This window comes from Clavelina lepadiformis, chromosome 9, assembly GCF_947623445.1.
Source record: "Clavelina lepadiformis chromosome 9, kaClaLepa1.1, whole genome shotgun sequence".
Taxonomy (NCBI): domain Eukaryota; kingdom Metazoa; phylum Chordata; class Ascidiacea; order Aplousobranchia; family Clavelinidae; genus Clavelina; species Clavelina lepadiformis.
In genome coordinates this window covers 13,786,010-13,805,654 of record NC_135248.1, presented here as the reverse complement: position 1 = coordinate 13,805,654, position 19,645 = coordinate 13,786,010, and the positions used below count along the sequence as shown (strand labels likewise).

The window sequence follows — 19,645 nt, the reverse complement described above, 5'->3', positions numbered from 1 at the left end:
GTATGATAACTTTATGTAATTGATGTGGATGTCGCATAGAAGTCAATTAGTATAATTCATACTGTGATTGCAAAATGTGCATGGTCAGTGCTCACATATAATAATATTTATAACACATAGCATCTTGCAGGCTGAAAAGGTACCGGTAGATGTTTATTTGTCGAGATTAACTATAGGTACATATCATATGGTAGGCATTGAAAATAGGTTGCTAATCGTAGTTAACTAAAAACAAAATGTGCAATGCAATTTTCTTAGACGTGCTATCATGTTGGCATGTTTGATACCAGTAAATGCCCTCTTGCCATAGTCTCACTATATTTTTCATTGTTTGGAATTTGCTAGATTAAATTTTCTACGTTTATGAAGCGTGAATCATTAAAATGTTTGAGCTATCAAGATCTGCAGTCTATGGAAGTAAATGAGCAATTTAATATCTGTCTTTGCTAATTTTAAGCATGACAGTTGGTCTGAAATTAAAAACATCGACTCGTGGAAAAGACAAATTAAAGGGACCGGATGGATATTGCTACGTGTTTGATAAGAAAAGCATTAAATAGCCACTGACATTTTGGTGCTGTGAGAAACGCTTCTGTAAAGCGAGGCTGCATTTAAACGAAGACGGCTACAAGAAGTTGAAAGCTGGTGATCCAATTGAAACAAACATGTGGGAAGTTTTTGGCAAACACAGTGAGAAACATAGAAAAAGAAAATCAGAATGTGTTGAAGATTCTTCTAACCTCGCATTGCCAGATTCAACCCAGAATAAATCTTCTAACATTTCAATAATTAGTCAGTATCCAGCTACTGATATTCAGCACAAAAGACCTTCATCTTCTGGGCAAACTTTGACCAATTCTGGTTATTCTGTCATTCTATGGCGAAGTAGAGCTTGTACGTTGCTGTTGCGATGCTGCGTTGTTACGATGCTGACTCCTTTGCTCAGAAGGTTGCTACTCAGTTGTTTGTTACCTTCGCTCATATATTAAAGGAAAAACAAGTACGACCTTCTTACTTCAAGTCTTTAATCGAACTGATGTCCTGCGCGCAGGCAGTGCAAAACGAAAAGAGATCGGTAAACGAATTAACAGTGCTTAAATAGACATGTGCTGCGAGCATTGTGAGAGCGCCAGCCAGCGACAAACAAACGAAACACCCAACGGCCGCTACAATTCAACAGAAGGATAGCACTGGTTTACAAACTTTTCAAACAGATTGTGCTGTTGTAGGATCAATTAACACAGCAGTATCTTCATTGGAATATCAATCTTCACAAACAAAAAGGGCTCGTTTTGGGGATACAAATAATGAAATTTTTGGAAATCAGTCACAAGCTCTAGAAACTCAGCATTTGAGTAAAAGTTTATTGCCTCCAAATGTGACACCAGTAGTCCAGGAAAATGTTTATGTTAGCTACGTTCAAAACCCTGCTAAAAGTACCAACAAGCAACAACCTTCACGCTGTGAAACTCCTATAAACAGGAAATTTTCTCTGGAAATAAGTGGAAGGAAACACATATGTGAGGATCAAGTTTATCAACTACTCAATGACTTAAAGTTTCCTATTTCAAAATTGATAGCTTGTTCTCCAGTTGATAATGTTTGTGAAATTGTCTGCAAATCCCGCTGTGACGTTCTCGAGCTGTTTGAGCTGCTAAATAATTGTCGCAGTGGTGACCTTTATGAATGTGTGGAGTTATACGACAAAGAAGAAGTTCAAGTAAAAGTCTGGCCTGTTTCAGTGTTTCTTGATCACAGTCATATTCAAAGTTACCTTGAACAGAATCATGGCAAGGTTTTAAGCATTTCGTATGTAAGGAATAGATATGGCTTGCTTTCTAATGCTCGTATGACTTCTATGAACAGGAGAGATCTGGATCAAAAACCAATTCCTAATCAGATTTTTGTGGGAGGGAAAAAGCTCTATGTAACTTACGAGGGACAGATGCCACTGGAACCACGCAATGTTAATACCATTGTGTCATCAGAATTAAATGGAAATAAACCTGTCATTGATCTTACATCTGATTCAGAGTCAGGCCAGTCAACAAAGTTTTATGGAAATGACCAGACACCTCAAGTTGAGTTGACAAATTCTCTTCAGGTGTTTTCTGCAGCAGCCAACACTGATGGACTCTCAGAATGTCATGAAAAAGACGCTGCCCATAATGTACCTCCTATAGTAATGAACAGTTTTTCTGCGCCAGTTGTACAAAACCCACCTGACATCTGTGGACATGGTGGCAATGGTCACATTCAAAATAACTTTGAAGAAAATCATGGCAGTAATTTTGAAAGCTCTCCGGTAAAGAACGGAAACAGGCTGCTTTCTGAGAACCATTTGGCTGTAAGAAAAAATGTGAATTCGAAACTTGTCTCTGCTAAAAGTTGTAATAGTGAAAGAGAAGTATCGAGCACTCAGGATGTCCAGGCCCAGCAAAAAAAATTGACACCCCAACGTGGCATTGACATATTCAGTAATATAGACCTCCTTCTGTCCGTGGCAGAATCAGTGGAAGAATCAGACCAAGCAAGCAGTAGCAAGGTTGAAGGACTCGATCAGATACTTGGCATCCAGCCCAATAATTCTCTTTCAGTGTCTTCTTCTTTAGCAGCAGCCAACTCAACTTTACAAGATGATCAAAATGTTTGCACTCAGACTCGATCGTCAGATGTAGGAGATAATTTGCCGACTCCAGTAGCACGAAACCCAACCATCCGTGCAGGTGGTTCTATGGAACGTTCTTTTTCTCAAAATTCTGCCAATAGTGCATTATTCAGCCAACCTTCCAGCACATATGTTGGTAAGACAAAATTCGCATAGCTTACATATATGTGCTAACTTCATACAGTGATACCATGTGAACTGTAACCTACGCTATAGAAGCCGAGTATGCTATGCTACAGAGCATATACGCCATCATTACAAGTTAGTCATGTTTTACTTTAGTTTCTAATCATGCTATGTAGGTGCTTCCATGAATTGTCCTGCAACTCCACTTCCTTCTTCTCAGCACTGGGTGATGAATACTTCCATGTCCACGCAACCTTTACCAGCAGGTAAGATGTTTGTGATTTCAAGACAATTGTCAGACTAGCCCAGCTTGCTGATGCCCTACAAAGAGTTATCTGATCGTGATGTACTTTAGATAATTCCTTGCATTATCCTGTTCATATGCAATACCTCAGCAATGTCCAAGCACCCATTCATTCCATGCCTTCCTCCACTGGTAAGAAAGTTATAGACAATTGGCTAAAATTACAAGAAATTATATTGTTTACGGATTTTTTACATTTATTTAAATGTTTCTAAGCATATTCAGCCCGACCCGAAAATAGATGCACATGCTAACCAAAATAGCCGGACATTTTTTTTAAAATATTTGCTTGCGGATTTGGATATGGATTTAGTTTGTTAATAACTTCTATTTTTTTTCCTATTTGGTGCTCATTGCTAGTGTTGTAAGAATGTTGTTTTGCTATTTTGCAGGAAATCTTCAACATACAGAGATTATCAGCAAATTAGAAACATATCCATACAAAGGGATATATTCATGGAGAGGTAATACTGTGAATTAACTCACAATATCTTACATGCATTACACTTTGCTGTGATACATTTTGACTTGGTGTCTGTAAATGGTAGTATTTAGTAATGCACAGTTGCCCCATATCTGATGTAACAATTCTTAACCACCTAGTAGCCCATAGTAATTTTAGGCTTACCAGTACAGTATAATATGTATATAATTGCATGTAATGACGCGGTTGTCTTATTGCAACCTTGTTTGTTGTAAACTTGTACCTGTGCAGTTTGCACGGTTTATTTATTGAATTGTGATCAATGGACTTTGTATATTAGCTGGTAACTAACCTGTAGCCTACACCCATTCAACCACAGATAGGCCTAAAGTCGTTGAAGTGTAAACCAGGTACAAATAAGTTTTATTTATGTTTAGATGATGAAAAACGTGAAATGCTGCGTGTTTATGAACAAATTCATCAAATCAATGATGAGCAGCTCACCACGAATGCAGCGGAACTCTTCCCAGAAAGGCTGGATTTATACGATATCAAGTTGACAGAATCACAAATTGACTCGTTCCTGTTTATTCTCACTAAAGTTGAGAAACACATCGAGGGGCTTCGTCTGTCCAATTGCTTTTCTAAACCAGAAGATGTCGGCCGATTATTTGAGGCAATTCAAGCAATGCCAGGAAAGGTTTGTTTATTTATTTTACTTTCTGCTTTTCCGTTCGTCTTCAACTTTGTTTACGAACTCGATGTGTCGTAACAATGCGCCTTGGTATTGCGTGTGACGTCATAATAGTTTTTCCCGCTTTTAAGCAAAGATGGTTTGTTGAGATTCTGTGCGTTGTTGTTGGTGGGAGCACGACATATGGCCGCGGGAAAGTGGCCGCGAACAAACTCACCGGGGTCAACTGAACGTGACGTAAATTGACCGCAGACAAACTGACTGTGACATAAACTGGCCGACGATCAAATTAACCGTCGATAAATTGGCCGGCGATCAAATTAACCGGCGACAAATTGGCCGTCAAAAGGTCAAAATTTTAAACTCGGTAGTATATGATATGTAAAGTAAATATTTGTTTGTAACTATTTCCTTTGTTTTTAACAAAATTGTTTTTTATTTCAATACACATTGAAACGTTTATTGAAATAAACAGAAGTGACTAGATAGTGAATTAGAATTTTGACCTTTTGACGGCCAATTTGTCGTCAATTTATTTCAATGGGGCGTAATTTCACCGCGCAAGTTTTACTGTTTAAATCGCTGATAGATCTGGAATGTGTAGTAAACCTGGCCGCTTAAAATTCGTTCGTTTTATTGAGAAAAATGCAAAATTTGATCGGTTCAGTTTAGGCTAAAATCATCAGCATCTGACCAAGATTTGGCCAGAAGTAAATTTCAAATTTTTACAAAAGTAAAAATATTTTTGCGACTTTAATATCAAGTTTTATTTCTGCAACGAATACTCAATTGTGGTTTAAGTTGGTCGCTTAAAATTCCTTCTATTTTTCTCAAAATCCAAGAATTTGTGTTTGTCCAGTAGGCTACTGTAGGCCTAAGCTACCATCGTGCTAGTTAGTTATTAATTAGTTAACACTAACCAGTTAACTTGTATGAGTTAAATATTAAGAAATTAGTCTTTGTTATAACACCATGTTGTAGTTTAATTTTACAAACATTTTAACTCTAGATCGGAGTGCTTGGTATCAGTGGCAACATAATCCCGAAGATTCCTTCAAAAGTCTTCTTCAACAAAATCGAGGATGGGCTGTTTATGTACAATTGCTTCCCTGATGATGACGCAACAGATGGGAAGCGCGATGCGAACCAATCAGAAATCGCTGAAATTCAACGAGTCCTTGACCAATTGGATGACTCGGTATTATTTATGTCTTGTTATGTTTGTGTGAAGTTGAACATTGCAGAGGAATTTAATCTCAAACTTTTAATTTATAGAAGTTGGAGGTTCTTCTTGGTTGGTGCGATGGTAAATGGGTAGGACTCCGCTCGCGAAAGTAAAGTGACGTCTCCGTGTGACGTAGTCATCTTCAAGCAAGAAATTGGTTTTACTTCGATAAATACCGTTCTTAAGATCGATTCATTTACACAAAAGTAAGAGCGACCGAACGCGATTATATTTTGTCAATCGCGACCTGGTCGGGAATCGAACTCGGGATTTTTAGACAATGCAGTTCTCGTTTATCCTGATGCGCCACGCGAAGAACTTTGAAATGTTGCTTAAAAGTGATTTATATTTGTATTACTCGCATAGTTACGTAACAATTGTATTTGTTTGTCACATACGAGTTAATTGATTTTGTAAACACCGCATACGGTTGTGCTATTTTGTAGTGATAATTTCGAGATTTCTTATCATAGAAACTTGTTCATTGGTTTTTCTATCACTGGCGATCAGTTTTATCAGTGGCGGTTGGCGTCATGTCACCGCCACATCATGTTAGTTACTATTTCCTTTGATTTCTTTGTTTTGGCGAATTTCTTACATTCCTTAGTTAATTAACGTTGATTGCTTTGCTTTGTATTTTGTTCAACGTCTGTAAATCCATTCAGTCGTTTATTTGTTTCGTTGCCGATTGAATACAATTCTATTCCCCACGTGTTGGCCGATTGATGTCTGCGAATGTGCTGCCGAGAAAGACATGCGACCTCATGATGAGTCAAGAAGAGTTTTTCGTGCTCTCAGACTTGAGTAGCACTTGGTTCTGACAGCGGTCGAGAAAGCTCTGTGAGTCGTCGTCCAAGTCGGCTTTCACAATAGAAGAATATTCGCTGGAGAATGCGCAGAGAGCATCATTGTCAATGGGCAGAGACGGCCACAGATGAACCAGACTAAGAGTTTATTGCTCTCACTCATTATGGCGCTTTTGGTAAGGTTTGTAAATTAGCGACCTGAGAGATTTTGTGAATCAAACAAACATATTTAACTGATAAACCGTCCTGGTTTATTTAACTACGGCTCGATCGTAAACTGATTACACTGTGAGATTGTTGCTTCGGGCGACAAATAATTATTATCGATTAACTTGTAACAGTAACAACACAAATAACAATCTTTATCAATTGTGCTGGATACATCAAGATCGTAAGTTACTGTTGATGTTTCTTGTTGAAAAATTGCTATATTCTAAAAACGTTTTCCATCTTTAGACTACCCCAATGCAATCACCACAAGGACAAGCAGGTTACCCGTACACACCCAACACCGCATACACACCAGGTAGTGTTTATGGCCGGCCGGATACAACGTCGCACGGTGGCACGTTTTCTCAAAGTCGATTGGGCCGCCAACCAACATGTTGCCGCAGAAAACATTAAAAGCAAGGTAACTTTCTATTACATTGATACCGTCATTTATTTTGTGTAAAAGCTGTGGCATAGATAGCAAAATGTTAACTGCCTTCGTTTAGCAGAAAGCTCAGAACATTTTAATTGGCTGCAAGCGATCCATAGATTGATTGTCTTTCACGTTGCGTAACCAATCATATTTTTGAACTCAGGTCTGTTGCGTCTGAATGGGGGGCACGGCCGTTCGGGATTGGGCAAAAAAGCACACTTCAAAAATGCCCAGAATGACCCCGAATAGGCCCAAAGAACCGCATACCCCGGCCGGTAGCTACAAGGGCACACCTCGCACACCCCAAGCAAGAACCCCGAGAGTTCAAAGAACACCTTACTAAGCCCTATGTCATTGGTGGATACGAAAAACTTGCCGCGGTGTTTTGGGGTTTCGGTAATTATTTGCCATCTGGTTTGAGACCTGAAACTTCCATCTTACCAACCTTGCGTTACCGCCTGGTTCGTGCGTACGCGCTGCATGCGTTAATATTTCTTACATTGTCGTCATGATTTGAAATATTACTTCTATGCTTGAAGCCGTGTGTAAAATTTATTTAAATGATCAAGTGGAAATGGTGAATTTAAAAATGTTTCGTATAAACATTTGTCTCCTTGTGGGCAGAATCTCATTGTGCTTTGTCTCTGAAAATAAACTTTCACGCAAACTTCTGTTTGAAAACATTTTGGCGATGAGCTGCTCATGAAAGAAAAATGTGGACAAAGCTTGATTCGAAACAACTTGGCTGGCTCTCAGTAATTAACCAGTCGAAATTGTACCTTAACATTCCGCATAAAATTAACACGTCTACCACCCGCCTCGATCGTTACCTTTAACTGGTGCCTGTTCTGAGTAATCATTGAAGTAGTTGGCGCCATCTGGATCATACGTGACCTGCTCATCCACAACGTCCACATCATTTGGTAACCACGCCTCTTGGTTGTCGTTGAAGGGCGCTACATCGAGAATATCGGAATGCATTACCCGATCTTGAGGTGACTGAAGCTCGGCAAATTCTTCTGAAGCTTCCGAGCTTCCCTGGGGTGACAACGCAATTTTTCCTTGCTGTCTGGGTTCGGTCGTCATATTTGAAGCCCTGGATGTATTGGAGGTGGACTCTGGGGAGTTGTTTAAAGACTTGTCACTACGCGAGACGTCATCGTTTGCTTCATGATTGCGATGGTGCTTGCGTAACGAGATGGGGTGGCTGTACTTTCGATCGCATCCTTTGTACTTTAAAGTAAAAAGTAAGAATCAATGCTTTTGGCCTAGAAGCCTAATTTCAGGTGACTTCGTTTGCAAAGAAGGTTTTAAATGAAAACATATGAAAGCGAAACGGGAAATGTCGCTTACCTTGCAGGCAAAGGGCTTCCCTTCAATGTGCATGTAGCTGTGCTTTATGCGATCAGAACTGTTGGAAAATCGTCGATTACACCCAGGATATTCGCATAGAAACGGTTTGCGTACTGAAATAGAACAGTGCAGATTTGAAAGCTCGTACTTCGTTAATGGAAGCGTAGAGAATGCCAGGAAAACCGCTTTGACTAAAATATTAACTTACATGTGTGAATTCTTGTATGAATTATGCGATTTTCTCTCCGACTAAACCGCTTTCCGCACCAGGAGCATGCGAACGGTTTCTCTCCAGTGTGAACTCGGATGTGGTTGGCCAACTTGTACTTGGCCTTGAAAACTTTCAAATGACGTTTGCATTGACGCCAGTAGCAAGTGCGGTTGCTTTGCTCCGGTCCTCCGACGTGATCACAAGTGATGTGGTGGACAAACGCTTTCATGTCTTCGAAGATTAAACCGCACACTCTGCTGCCCTCCTGGCTCCGGATTATCCATTCGCACGCAGTCGGTTTCGAAAGTTGGTTGGAAAACGCTTTTTTTTTAGCGGCTGGTTGTTGAGGCTGTTGCTGTTGAGCTATTGGCGGCAACCGTAGAAAGTTTCGGGATTGGTGCTGAATGGCCAACGGTTGTTGTAGAAAGTTTGACGGTTGTTGCTGAAAGTTTGACGGTTGTTGTTGAAAGTTTGACGGTCGCTGCTGAAAGTTTGATGCGTCATATCCGGAATAAAATGCCGGCGTCGGCGTTGTCGGATAAGGATGGGCCTGATAGTTGACATAGGGATGCTGGGCCGAGAACAAATTTTGAGGAGTTGTGTTAGCTCTTGGGCCGTAAGGAGCAACTGGTGGGTGGTTATGTCCGTTCGGAGGATTCATATTCTCGAATAATTCACAAAAATCTTAAAACATAAAAACAATTAAAAGATATCACGATTATCTAATTTCTAATCATATAAATGTAGAAAGATACATACCTCTGACAGACTCTTCAACCCATATCAGGTTGTATAAACTTTTACGATTACTTCTGCTTCAAATGGTATCTGTCGAACACTGACCAACTACTGGGCACATCTGACTGGATCCTGGTCATTTATACCTGGCCTGATCTGGCTTTGCTTTTTTCTTATCCCGACGTCACAATCAATTCTTTGTTTGTTTAATTTCCGATCGTTGGTGATCGCTTTCTCACCATGTCACGTGCTGCGATTCCCAAATTCATAATTTACCTTCGGTCGCTAATTATCGAGTCTACAACGAAGATAATGCCAGGACGAAGCACGGGTCCATCGATGACGTTGCATGATGTCACAATGGGCGTGAAAGTTGAAAATATTTGCACTTACTGGGTTTATCAAGTTAAATGCAAGTTAACAACTACTTGCCAAAGTTCATAAACATCGGCCTAAAAAAACCACTAAACGCTCTGAAAATATTTTGGTAACAAAGTAATATAAAAACCAAATTATTATTTTAACGCCCGTCGCGTTTCCCTTGTCATTGTCGGTTAATGTTAAACTTATACCACAGCTTTTTAGTTGAGTTTTTGTTTTTAAAAATCGTCATTTTCGCATAAAGATATCTAAACAATTTTTAAAATATAAAACCAAAAATATTTTCATGAATTGAGAATATATCTGACCGGGTTGAGAATGCTTTCTATATTTAGCTCGTCAAAACCTGGTGAAATTGATATAATTGTTGTTTTCCGAAATTACCAAAAATCCTCTATCATAATTATCATCATAATTGGAATAATCGACTCAGTGTTTTTCGCCTTCCAAATCCTGGCATGACAGGAGACGTTTACCCCGGTTGGTGATTATCCCATTGTTACCTCACAATCTGTGTTTTCCGTCTGACCGAGATAACGCTTATTTACTTACTTGGTTTGCGATCTTTTGTCTGAATTTGACTTTCATTAACTGTATCTTTCCTTGTTTTTTATGAAAGTTTCTTTTCTAAAAACTGTTTGTGTTTTAGCAGTTAACCTGTATGCACAAAAACGTAACCAAATGTTGCGTTGAAGTCCACTGCTATGACGTAGTAATAATGAAAAAGTTATAAACTAGTTTGTTTTTTTGCTTTTTCCCGTTATCCCTATTTTGATACATTAATGGTGTATTATAACAACGGTAATGCAAACAACGCTACGTTTGATAAATTTTTCTCCATTTGAAATCAAAACGTAAACCGCTTTGTAACTTGACTTTTGCATTTTGCTCTATTACAACAAGAACTTAATTTACAACTCTACTGTATTTCAGCAAGAAATTAACAAATAAAAAAAATACTTTCAAAACTAATACATTTTTGTAATCGATCCGATATTCTGAGACGGACACTTTTAAATTGCCAGCACTTAATTGTTACTGTATGTCCGTCAGATGGTCGCAATGATTATTACGTCATTATGCGCTTTATTGGTTTATATTTGTTCATGTTTATGATTTAGAGAATATGAACCTACAGGATACTCTTTTGAACTTGCAGACTGGAGTCTCAATCTTAAAGTTAAGAAATTTGTCCGATGGTTGCGCGACAATCAATTGTTTGTTTTCTCGTTGTTTGTTGCTCAAGGTATAAAATTAAACGAATGTCTTCAAATGAATTTCTAATGTGTTGGTTGGTTATAAGTGAAAACGGCCAATTCGACCTTAACTCAAGGAAGCTCAATTTAAAGCCAAGTTAACTTTCTTGAAAATCAAGAAAAACTGTAACAAAACAACAACAACAAACAACCAGAAAACAACTACTGCATAATGAAATTTTTACGCTTTAAAATTAAAAACTAGTGCAGTGTACAGCTATGTGCTATGTATATGTAAAGCTATGTGCAAAGACTTAGAACACTACAAAATTTTTACAATGACCGCCCAAAAGTCTTTTCCCGGATAAGATTAAAAAGTTACCATTTTTGGAGAGGTTAGCAAGAAAACTAATATCTTTGTCACTATAATTGTGTAATGTTTGATTTTTTTGAATTTAGTAATTTGTTAGAGCGTGACAAACCATTAAAAATTTATAGAGAAAAATATTGAAGATTTTTGAAACTTTTTCTGGAATCTGAAGCATTAAATCATTGTTGGCAATTATTGTCTTACATAGTTCACCTTATAAAATGCAAGGATTTCGATGCAAGTTGACGTGTGTGTAAGATGTATTTCGTCATAATAACATCACAATGCCGTCTCTTTCTGTGTGCATAGCTTTCAAAAGTCGATCGCTCTCCTACCAGCTCACCTGTCGCGATTTCCTCAGCACATTATTTGCTTTCAGACGCTACTTAAGTCTCCTACACCTGCGCTTGGCACGCGTCCATCGATGACGTTGCGTGATGTCACGATGGTCGCGAAAGTAAAAATTATTTGCTCATGCACATGCATGTTCAAATCAAGCAAGACGCAATATCGTGAACACGCTTTCATATCAATTTCACGAAAACAAAATTTCGTCCAAGTGAAAAAAGTCAAAAGTACACTTATATATATATCCAATATATTGGAATAAGTTCATCAAGATATTAAATAAGATCGTAATTGTGTTTACTTTTGCATTGACAAAGTATATAAGGACTCGTTGCTTGGTTGAACATTTTAGGTCATTTTGAACTTTTTCGAATAATGCTGATTGCGTTCTTTTCTTAATACAGGAGCGCGTCCATGTTTGAAAACAGGTTAGAACATCATCAGATCTAAATTTTTATATTTGAAATTTTTAGTCCAATATTAGTTAAATGTGCAGTTATTTCCTGAAATAAGATGCGACAAAAATTTGAAATTTGAAAATTTGAAATTTGATTTTCAAAGCTTATCAAAATAAAACGATTTAAATAATTCCAAGAACTGAAGGCTGCTGTAAATAATTTCCATAACTTCATCAACCAACTCAACTTGATTTACATGACGTAATTTCCGTGTTCAGAATATTTCATTTATCGTCGTAATTGACGAGATGGCTTGCTTCCCTGATCTTACAGAACTTGGCTTGATAGTAGAGGATTATCACGGCTGGTGGTTGCCCTATTTCTATGTCACAGACTGTATTTTGCAGATGATCGAGCGATCTTTTGTTTGCTCGTGCGACCCAAAGTGTCCTGGGTAATTCTGTCTTTCACTCGCATTTTTATTTTGCCTTTATGGTAAAAAAGTTTTTAATGTTATTCAAAAGGTTTTACAAATATTCAAAGTACATTTCCAATTTTATGTCCATAACAATAACAATCTTTAGTTTAAATAATTTAGTCGGGCAGAAAATACTACACGTTTATTATTGACAAACAGCAGACGAAGAGCGAAAAGCTTCTCCTAGTTTCTGGGAAATAATCCGTTGTTGCGAACGTTTGGAAGCCAAGAAATGACTTATTAAGTTATTAGTCATACAGAATAAAATTTCTTGGCCGATTTTTCTCTGAATACCCACAGTTATTAGAATACAAATTTTACTTCGTTATTTTACCAAATGTAATGATGATGTTCATTCATAGTGTTGCGCTACCAATTCGTCTCCAGTACATTATAAGATTTTTCGTTATAACAAAGTCACACAGACAAAAATTTTTTTTTACTTCTACTCCTCGATCGTCTTCCCACCAAGTCACTTGCTGAGATTCATTTAATTCATTATTTACCTAGTTATCGGGCCTGCTGTGTCATTTACACCTGGGGTTGGCACGTGTCCACCGATGACGTTGGGTGATATCACAATTGAGACGAAAGTCGAAAATATTTGCACATGCAGGACTGGTTTGTGTACGAGACGTGTTGCCCTAAGTAAGGTGCGAAGTTTGAATTTTCGTTCAACAATTTATTTGAAACTATGATATTTTAGGTCGAAGTTAAAAAAGTCTCATACAAGTACTTTTGGACAAAGACACTTTGAAGAAATGAATTTCTACAAATTATAAAATTTATCCAAACATTACAAGGTCATTAGAAGATTTCAGAAGTCTAAAGCAGTTTCAAAATTATTTTACCGATGTTCCATTTAGCTAATCTTGTCATACCCTCACAAAACCAGATTTTAATCGGCTTTAGTCATTATGATGTAACAATAGGGTAATCACCAAAACCGATAATCGTGTTTGAATGAGCGAAGTTGAACGACAAAAGGGAAGCGAGTAATTACGGTATTTATGGCGTCGTTTCAGTTTGGGAAATTTTAGGAAGTAATTATGGAATGAGACATGAGATTTTCTGAGCGTCAATTATTATCGAAAAAAGATTTTCTGTTATTTGAATGAAAAATTAAAGAAAATTAAATTAGAATTTTTTTTCAATTAAGTTACTCTTAACAGTTTTTTTTGTCAAATTAAACTTAAAACTATAAAATTGAAAACACATCGCAACAGCCAGTAACAAAGAAGCGATCAATTCTTAGACAAAAACTACAAGCAATACCAAAATTCAACTATTAAATCGTATAGGCTATTTTAAAACAAAAATTGCATATTTTTATAAGTTATAACATGTTGTGAAAATTGTAAAATTATCCAAAACAGTTTCTCAGTTGGTTCCCAACTGGATCGGATTAATTTAAAGTTTGTTAAAGAAATCATAATCTTAGGCAATATTTTTAATTTCGATCAATATTGTTGTTTAGACTGACTCAAGTTGTCAAAAATATTAAAAATCGTTAAAATTACTGAAACAAAAACTGTTAAAATCTGGCTTTGTGACATTTTGTATATTTCTGATTGTGAAAATAATCCAGTTTAAAATATATGTAAGTTTATACAAGCCCAAACATTTTGAACTTTCGCGCATATTGTGACATCACGCAACGTCAACAATGACGCGTGCTGGGTGCCATTGCAGACTAGATAAATACTGGTTGCAGGCAAACAATGGGTTTTGTGGAAATCGCGACGCATATGAGCTCGTGGGAAAGCGATCGTTGGTCGGAAGTTTAAGAAACGATTGTGGGACGTCATTGTGATGACGACACAAAGCAAAATCATATTGAAAAATGTTTAAAATTGTAAAATGGGAAACTGATGTGTTTGAGGAAAATGTTGAGGTAGATGTTTCAATGCAACAAAACCAACCAACTAAGCTAACTTCTAAACTTCTGTTATTTTTGCATTTTCATAATTTCTATTCTTCAGAGCATTTTTGTTTTGATAAACAGGAAAGTATTTTAAAAAAGCAAGAAAATAAACTTAATACATTTCCAGTTACATTTGCAACGAAAATTGGAGTGTACCGAAGTATTTTGCTTTTCGTGCGAAACCTTCTTAAACTTTCTAAACAAAAAATCAAGTGAAAGTCAAATTTATTCAATGACCACCCACAATCAACTAAACAACCGGTATCTCGACGCCCGGATAACACTGATTGTGACGCCACAATAGGCTAATCAGCTATTTAGTGATAAATGTTCTCCGTGAAGTTAAGTTTTTTCGAAAGGTGCGAGACAAAGGAAAACGAATAATTACATCATTAATGAAGATAATTAAACATTTCCATCGACATCAACTACCATTGAATGAGTTTAATGATGTTTAGCAAATGAAAATTAAAATAAAATATTTTCTATGCAACTACCTAAAGAAACAGAACTAAAATAAAAGTGAAAATTTTGTAAAAAGTATGGTATGTTTTCCGCAAATTGAATTGTAAATTTACTTGATATTTTGCAAAATGTTTTGTCTTTTATTTCCAAACAAAAATACCGCATACATTTGTACATTATAACATTTTAATCACAAGACACAACCACTCAAAGCAACAGCGATAAAAAATGGAATTCATTAAGCAGGTAATGGGTTAAAATAATAAAACTTATACCGAAATGTACTTTTGTGTTAGTTGCGTCTCATTTTTTCACCTTTCACCTGGTTCCAAAGAAACGAATGAGAGTTAAAATTTTTAAGTTTATCTCAAAAAGTGCTCAAAACATTGTCTTCCACCGGTTAATCCTGCAAGTGCAAGTATTTTCAATTTTCGCGCCCATTGTGACATCATGCAACGTCATCGATGGACGCGTGCTGCGTCCTGGAATTATCTTCGTTGTAGACTCGATAACTAGCGACCGAAGGTAAATAATGAGTTTGGGATCGCAGCACGTGACAAGGTGAGAAAGCGATCGCCAACGATCGGAAGTTAAACAAACAAAGAATTGATTGTGACGTCGTGATAAGAAAAAAGCAAAGCCAGATCAGGCCAGGTATAAATGACCAGGATTCAGCCAGATGTGTCCAGTTATCCAGTAGTTGGTCAGTGTTCGACAGATACCATTTGAAGCAGAAGTGATCCTAGAAGTTTTCACAACCTGATATGGGTTGAAAAGTCTGTCAGAGGTATGTATCTTTCCACATTTATATGATTGGATAATCGCGAAATTTTTTATCTGTTTTCATGTTTTTAGATTTTTATGAAATAAATCAAGCCAATGCATCCAATAGCTTTACCAACCGTCCGTGTGATCATTATGACTCAAGAACTAACCTGAACCTTCAAAGTTTGTTCTCGTCTGCTCAACAACAATCGTTCAACTATCAGGCCCATCTTTATCCGACAACGCCGACGCCGGAATTTTATCCCGGATATGACGCATCAAGAAATTTTCATCAATCTCCACCTCTCTCATCCGGCTATCAGCATCCTTATTACTTTCAACTTCAGCAAACTCCGGTGGAATATCAAGCTCTACAACAACCGTCAACCTTTCAGCAACAACCATCAACCTTTCAGCAACAACCATCAACCTTTCAGCAACAACCGTCAAACTTTCAGAGACAGCGGGGAACCATTCAGCAACAATCCCAAGCCTTGCTACAGTTACCGCCAACCGCTCAACAGCAACAGTCAGCAACTATCAAAAAATCTTTTTCGCACCAGCTTTCGAAACCGACTGCGTGCGAATGGATGATCCGGAGCCAGGAGGGCAGCAGAGTGTGCGGTTTAATCTTCGAAGACATGAAAGCGTTTGTCCACCACATCACTTGTGATCACGTCGGAGGACCGGAACAAAGCGACCACACTTGCTACTGGCGTAACTGCAAACGTCATTTGAAAGCTTTCAAGGCCAAGTACAAGCTGGTCAACCACATCCGAGTTCACACCAGAGAGAAACCGTTCGAATGCCCAGTCTGCAGTAAGGGATTTGGTCGGAGCGAAAATCTCAAAATCCATAAAAGAACTCACACAGGTAAGATGATATTTTAGTCTAAGCGTTATTCTTAGCATTTCCTCCACTTTCATTAACGAAATACGAGATTCCAAGTCTGCAATGTTTTATTTCAGGTGAAAAACCGTTTCGATGCAAATATCCAGGGTGTGATCGACGATTTGCCAATAGCTCTGATCGTAAAAAGCACAGCTACATGCACAATAAAGGAAAGTTATATGTTTGCAAGGTAAGCAACATTCTCAGTTTCGCTTTCATATTGTTTCATTTTAAGACTTTTCTTTGTAAACCAAGTCAGCTGAAATTTAATTCTAAAATTTGATCATTGTCTTTTATGTTAAAGTACAAAGGATGCGATCGCAGCTACACCCACCCCAGTTCGTTACGTAAGCACATACGTATGCACAAAGCAAACGGTGACGTCATGAGTAGCAATAACTCACCAATCATCTCTCCCCGAACCTCGTCGTCAGAAATGACAAGTCACTCAACTGCTGCTGAAGATCCTGACGTCACGTTAATCCTCCAATCGCTCATGTCATCTCCGGAACCGGCGCAATTTGGCATCGACTACGAGTCAAATGACTTCAGTCAAGGATTTGGATTTAACGAAATGCTCTCCGGCGAAGTGGATTCTTTATGGCCTCTGGATGATGACCTCACCCGGCGAGCAGATTTCCTACAGGATTATTCTTCCGGCTGTTCTCAGTCACCCAATGATTCTTTGTCCTCATTTGACCCCATATTCGGTGCTTAATTTTTTGAAATTTGAATTAACTTGGATAGCTTAAACCTGGTGCCTTTTCTCTGTAAATATCACGTGTGTTATGCAAAAATAAAGATCACTTTGACAACCATTTGCTGTCGTTTCTATAATTGAATTTTCCAGGCGATTAAGTGTGTTATTAGACTCTTAATAACTTTTCCCTTTCAAATTGACACAACGTTTTTCAAGTTCTAATCGCTATAAGGCAGTGGTTCTTAAACTGGGGGGCGTGTAAGATTCCTAAAGGGGGCGCGAGAGATGACAAATGTGCATTATCTCCTACATTTTTCATTAAAGATATGCATTATCTTCTACAAAGCCTCGAATTAAACGTTTGGTTTCCCAAAAACAACTACATCCGTCACATTAATGAAAGTTAATTGAAAATAAATTGTTGTTTTGTTTAATGCTTTCTTATTTTGCAATGAGGATTTTTTAGGTACCGTCAAGGAGGGGCGTGAGCCAAAAAGTTTAAGAACCCCTGCTATAAGGTAACTGGATTTGATTCGCACGAAACGACTCACTCGTGTCACCATGTGGAGATGTGCTAAGGCTGTGGGATTTTTTCTGCACTCTGAAAGCAATTCCGCACTTTAACGCATTCGCACAAGATTATACTTTTTTCTCACGCTTCATGTTTGTCGACCTGCTGGGCACTGCAGGGTAGTCTAGGTATAGGCTATGCTGCATCACACAATATCTAAGGTTACGTTTGAATTTTGATTCCAAACAATGCTTTTATCGTATTTCCAGTGGCCTGGTTATACTTACATTATTGTATTCTGCTGTGGTAACAACCCCAGCAGATAATTAATAATAATTAGACTTGAAATCCGCTTGAAAAATTTTCAGTAATTTGTAAAGTGAAACCTTTGAAAAAGTTCTGACATTGTTGACAACAGAGTACAAAAGAACTAAATCCAAGCATTTTACTTTGAAGTATGGAGTAATGGCAATTTATATTGGTAGGCCTAAATATATGGTCTACAAGCCATTAAAATCAGATTACTTTTAGAATATGGTAAAAAGTACAACATAGCCCAGAGTCTACTACAGTCTATTTACTTTCTACATCATAACCCCAAGCTCGGTTTGTTGGTGTTTCTTCGTGAAAACAGAAGAAAATTGTTTGACAGAAAATTGTTTGCTTGTTTGACCTTCGGTTCCTGGAACCTACCGGAATGGAGTCTGCCCAAATAATTTAATTGTAACTGTAAGGCAAAACATTGGATATTTTGAGAAAACATTTTGGTTGTCTGTTATTTTTGCTCTCTCGTGTGAAGTTTTGAAAAGGAAGGTGTCACGAGTTGACAGAGATAAATTAAGAATGCCGGCACCGGAAAATATCGTGCGTTCGAAGCTATTTTTCAATTTCTTGTTAACCTGGCAAGTTTGAATGTTAGGTTTGCCAATATCATAGGCTAGTAAACTAAAACTAACCCAATGCTACCTTCTAATATAACTCTAGCTTCAATAAAACCTAAACCTTCCAAAATCGAATTTTTCATCGTTTTTCTCCTAACCCTAACCTATCGGCCCATCTTAAACGATAGGCTGCATGATGGCGACCTGCATACGGTGAAATGATCACTTTAAAAAAATTAATTGTCATAAGGTAATAATTCTAACCTAGCCTAATAGAATAGGCCTAATTCATTAATAGGCTAGGCCTAATTCATTAATAGGCTAGGCCTGCTGAGTGTGGATTAACTGAAAAGGAAACCCCTCTGACCCAAACTCTCATTTCACATTCTGATATGAATCTTCAGCAGGATTTGAATGCCAAGCCTCAAGCATACCGACCCAATTGCTAGCCGTTACGCCACAATTCTTCCTTTTACCATTGTCCATAACGCGAGTCACCAATCCCTTAGTGGATATTAGCTGGTCTACAACTCACCATATTTTAATATTTCAACTTCGGAAAAAAGACGCTGGTGTAATAACCTAGTCACTTCAATATTGTTAAGGCTTTTTGAATTCAAGGTACAACATTTTTGGGTTTCAGTTTATCTTAGATAAGCAGCTACCTCAAAATGCAGCTAACCATGGTCAGCGTCACACTTAATGTGTTCCCCAATTTGGACTGTAATTTTGGCCTTGCTTTGTTAATGTTCAACAAAACGTTGGACGCAAAAAAGATCTCTGTGCAAAATACGTTTCACTTGTCTGTCACTCTAACTGCAAAGTATGTTAGTTTTGGCCAAGATCATGGAGGTTCAGAAGCAAAATTATGGTGTGCTAAAGCAGAAGGTGTGCGACTCGTGTCCCAAGTCTCTCTGGTGTTTGTGGAAGGCAAGGTACAGCCTTTTGCAACAGAAAAGGTAGAAGTAACCTAATTATTGTCGCCTTTCTTTAAAGAGATCGCTTTTTACCCGGTGTGCAATACAGTTTTGGCCAAAAACTCTCACTTGTGCTCCTGCCATATCTGCAGTCTGTCCTTTTATCTGTTCTATGGTATGTGTGTACATGAAATAATTTGGTGTTTTTAAAGACCTGAATGGTAACTT

At 37.7% G+C, this 19,645-nt stretch overlaps 3 protein-coding genes and 1 long non-coding RNA gene across 4 annotated transcripts; 3 read left to right on the top strand and 1 right to left on the bottom strand.

Annotated features, from left to right (window-relative positions):
- The first annotated feature begins 1,110 nt into the window (after positions 1–1,110).
- On the top strand, positions 1,111–6,163 carry LOC143471258 (uncharacterized). Its single transcript, XM_076969673.1, has 7 exons — positions 1,111–2,804; positions 2,971–3,060; positions 3,150–3,230; positions 3,491–3,562; positions 3,960–4,222; positions 5,226–5,414; positions 5,492–6,163. The coding sequence occupies exons 1-7, from the start codon at positions 1,850–1,852 to the stop codon at positions 5,552–5,554; spliced, it is 1,713 nt and encodes a 570-aa protein (XP_076825788.1). The 5' UTR covers positions 1,111–1,849; the 3' UTR covers positions 5,555–6,163.
- Positions 6,164–6,303: 140 nt separating this feature from the next.
- LOC143471275 (uncharacterized) lies at positions 6,304–7,454 on the top strand. The gene is made up of 3 exons (XR_013119521.1): positions 6,304–6,428; positions 6,704–6,878; positions 7,054–7,454. It is a non-coding gene; the product is annotated as an uncharacterized LOC143471275 (long non-coding RNA).
- A 135-nt stretch (positions 7,455–7,589) lies between these two features.
- On the bottom strand, positions 7,590–9,343 carry LOC143471267 (uncharacterized). The gene is made up of 4 exons (XM_076969689.1): positions 9,214–9,343; positions 8,452–9,138; positions 8,244–8,356; positions 7,590–8,123 (listed from the first exon to the last, which is right to left on the bottom strand). The coding sequence occupies exons 2-4, from the start codon at positions 9,113–9,115 to the stop codon at positions 7,698–7,700; spliced, it is 1,203 nt and encodes a 400-aa protein (XP_076825804.1). The 5' UTR covers positions 9,116–9,138; positions 9,214–9,343; the 3' UTR covers positions 7,590–7,697.
- Positions 9,344–15,284: 5,941 nt separating this feature from the next.
- Positions 15,285–17,126, top strand: LOC143471410 (uncharacterized). The gene is made up of 5 exons (XM_076969864.1): positions 15,285–15,313; positions 15,484–15,539; positions 15,608–16,390; positions 16,486–16,598; positions 16,713–17,126. The coding sequence occupies exons 1-5, from the start codon at positions 15,285–15,287 to the stop codon at positions 17,124–17,126; spliced, it is 1,395 nt and encodes a 464-aa protein (XP_076825979.1).
- Positions 17,127–19,645: the final 2,519 nt, after the last annotated feature.

Coding starts and splice junctions, on each gene's coding strand:
- LOC143471267 (XM_076969689.1), bottom strand. CDS start 9,115: ATGAATCCTCCGAACGGACATAACCACCCACCAGTTGCTCCTTACGGC. Junction 8,357..8,451: donor TCATACAAGAATTCACACAT/GTAAGTTAATAT, acceptor GTTCTATTTCAG/TACGCAAACCGTTTCTATGC. Junction 8,124..8,243: donor GGAAGCCCTTTGCCTGCAAG/GTAAGCGACATT, acceptor TTTACTTTAAAG/TACAAAGGATGCGATCGAAA.
- LOC143471410 (XM_076969864.1), top strand. CDS start 15,285: ATGAGTTTGGGATCGCAGCACGTGACAAG. Junction 15,540..15,607: donor GGTTGAAAAGTCTGTCAGAG/GTATGTATCTTT, acceptor TCATGTTTTTAG/ATTTTTATGAAATAAATCAA. Junction 16,391..16,485: donor CCATAAAAGAACTCACACAG/GTAAGATGATAT, acceptor GTTTTATTTCAG/GTGAAAAACCGTTTCGATGC.
- LOC143471258 (XM_076969673.1), top strand. CDS start 1,850: ATGACTTCTATGAACAGGAGAGATCTGGATCAAAAACCAATTCCTAAT. Junction 3,231..3,490: donor TTCCATGCCTTCCTCCACTG/GTAAGAAAGTTA, acceptor GCTATTTTGCAG/GAAATCTTCAACATACAGAG. Junction 3,563..3,959: donor AGGGATATATTCATGGAGAG/GTAATACTGTGA, acceptor ATTTATGTTTAG/ATGATGAAAAACGTGAAATG.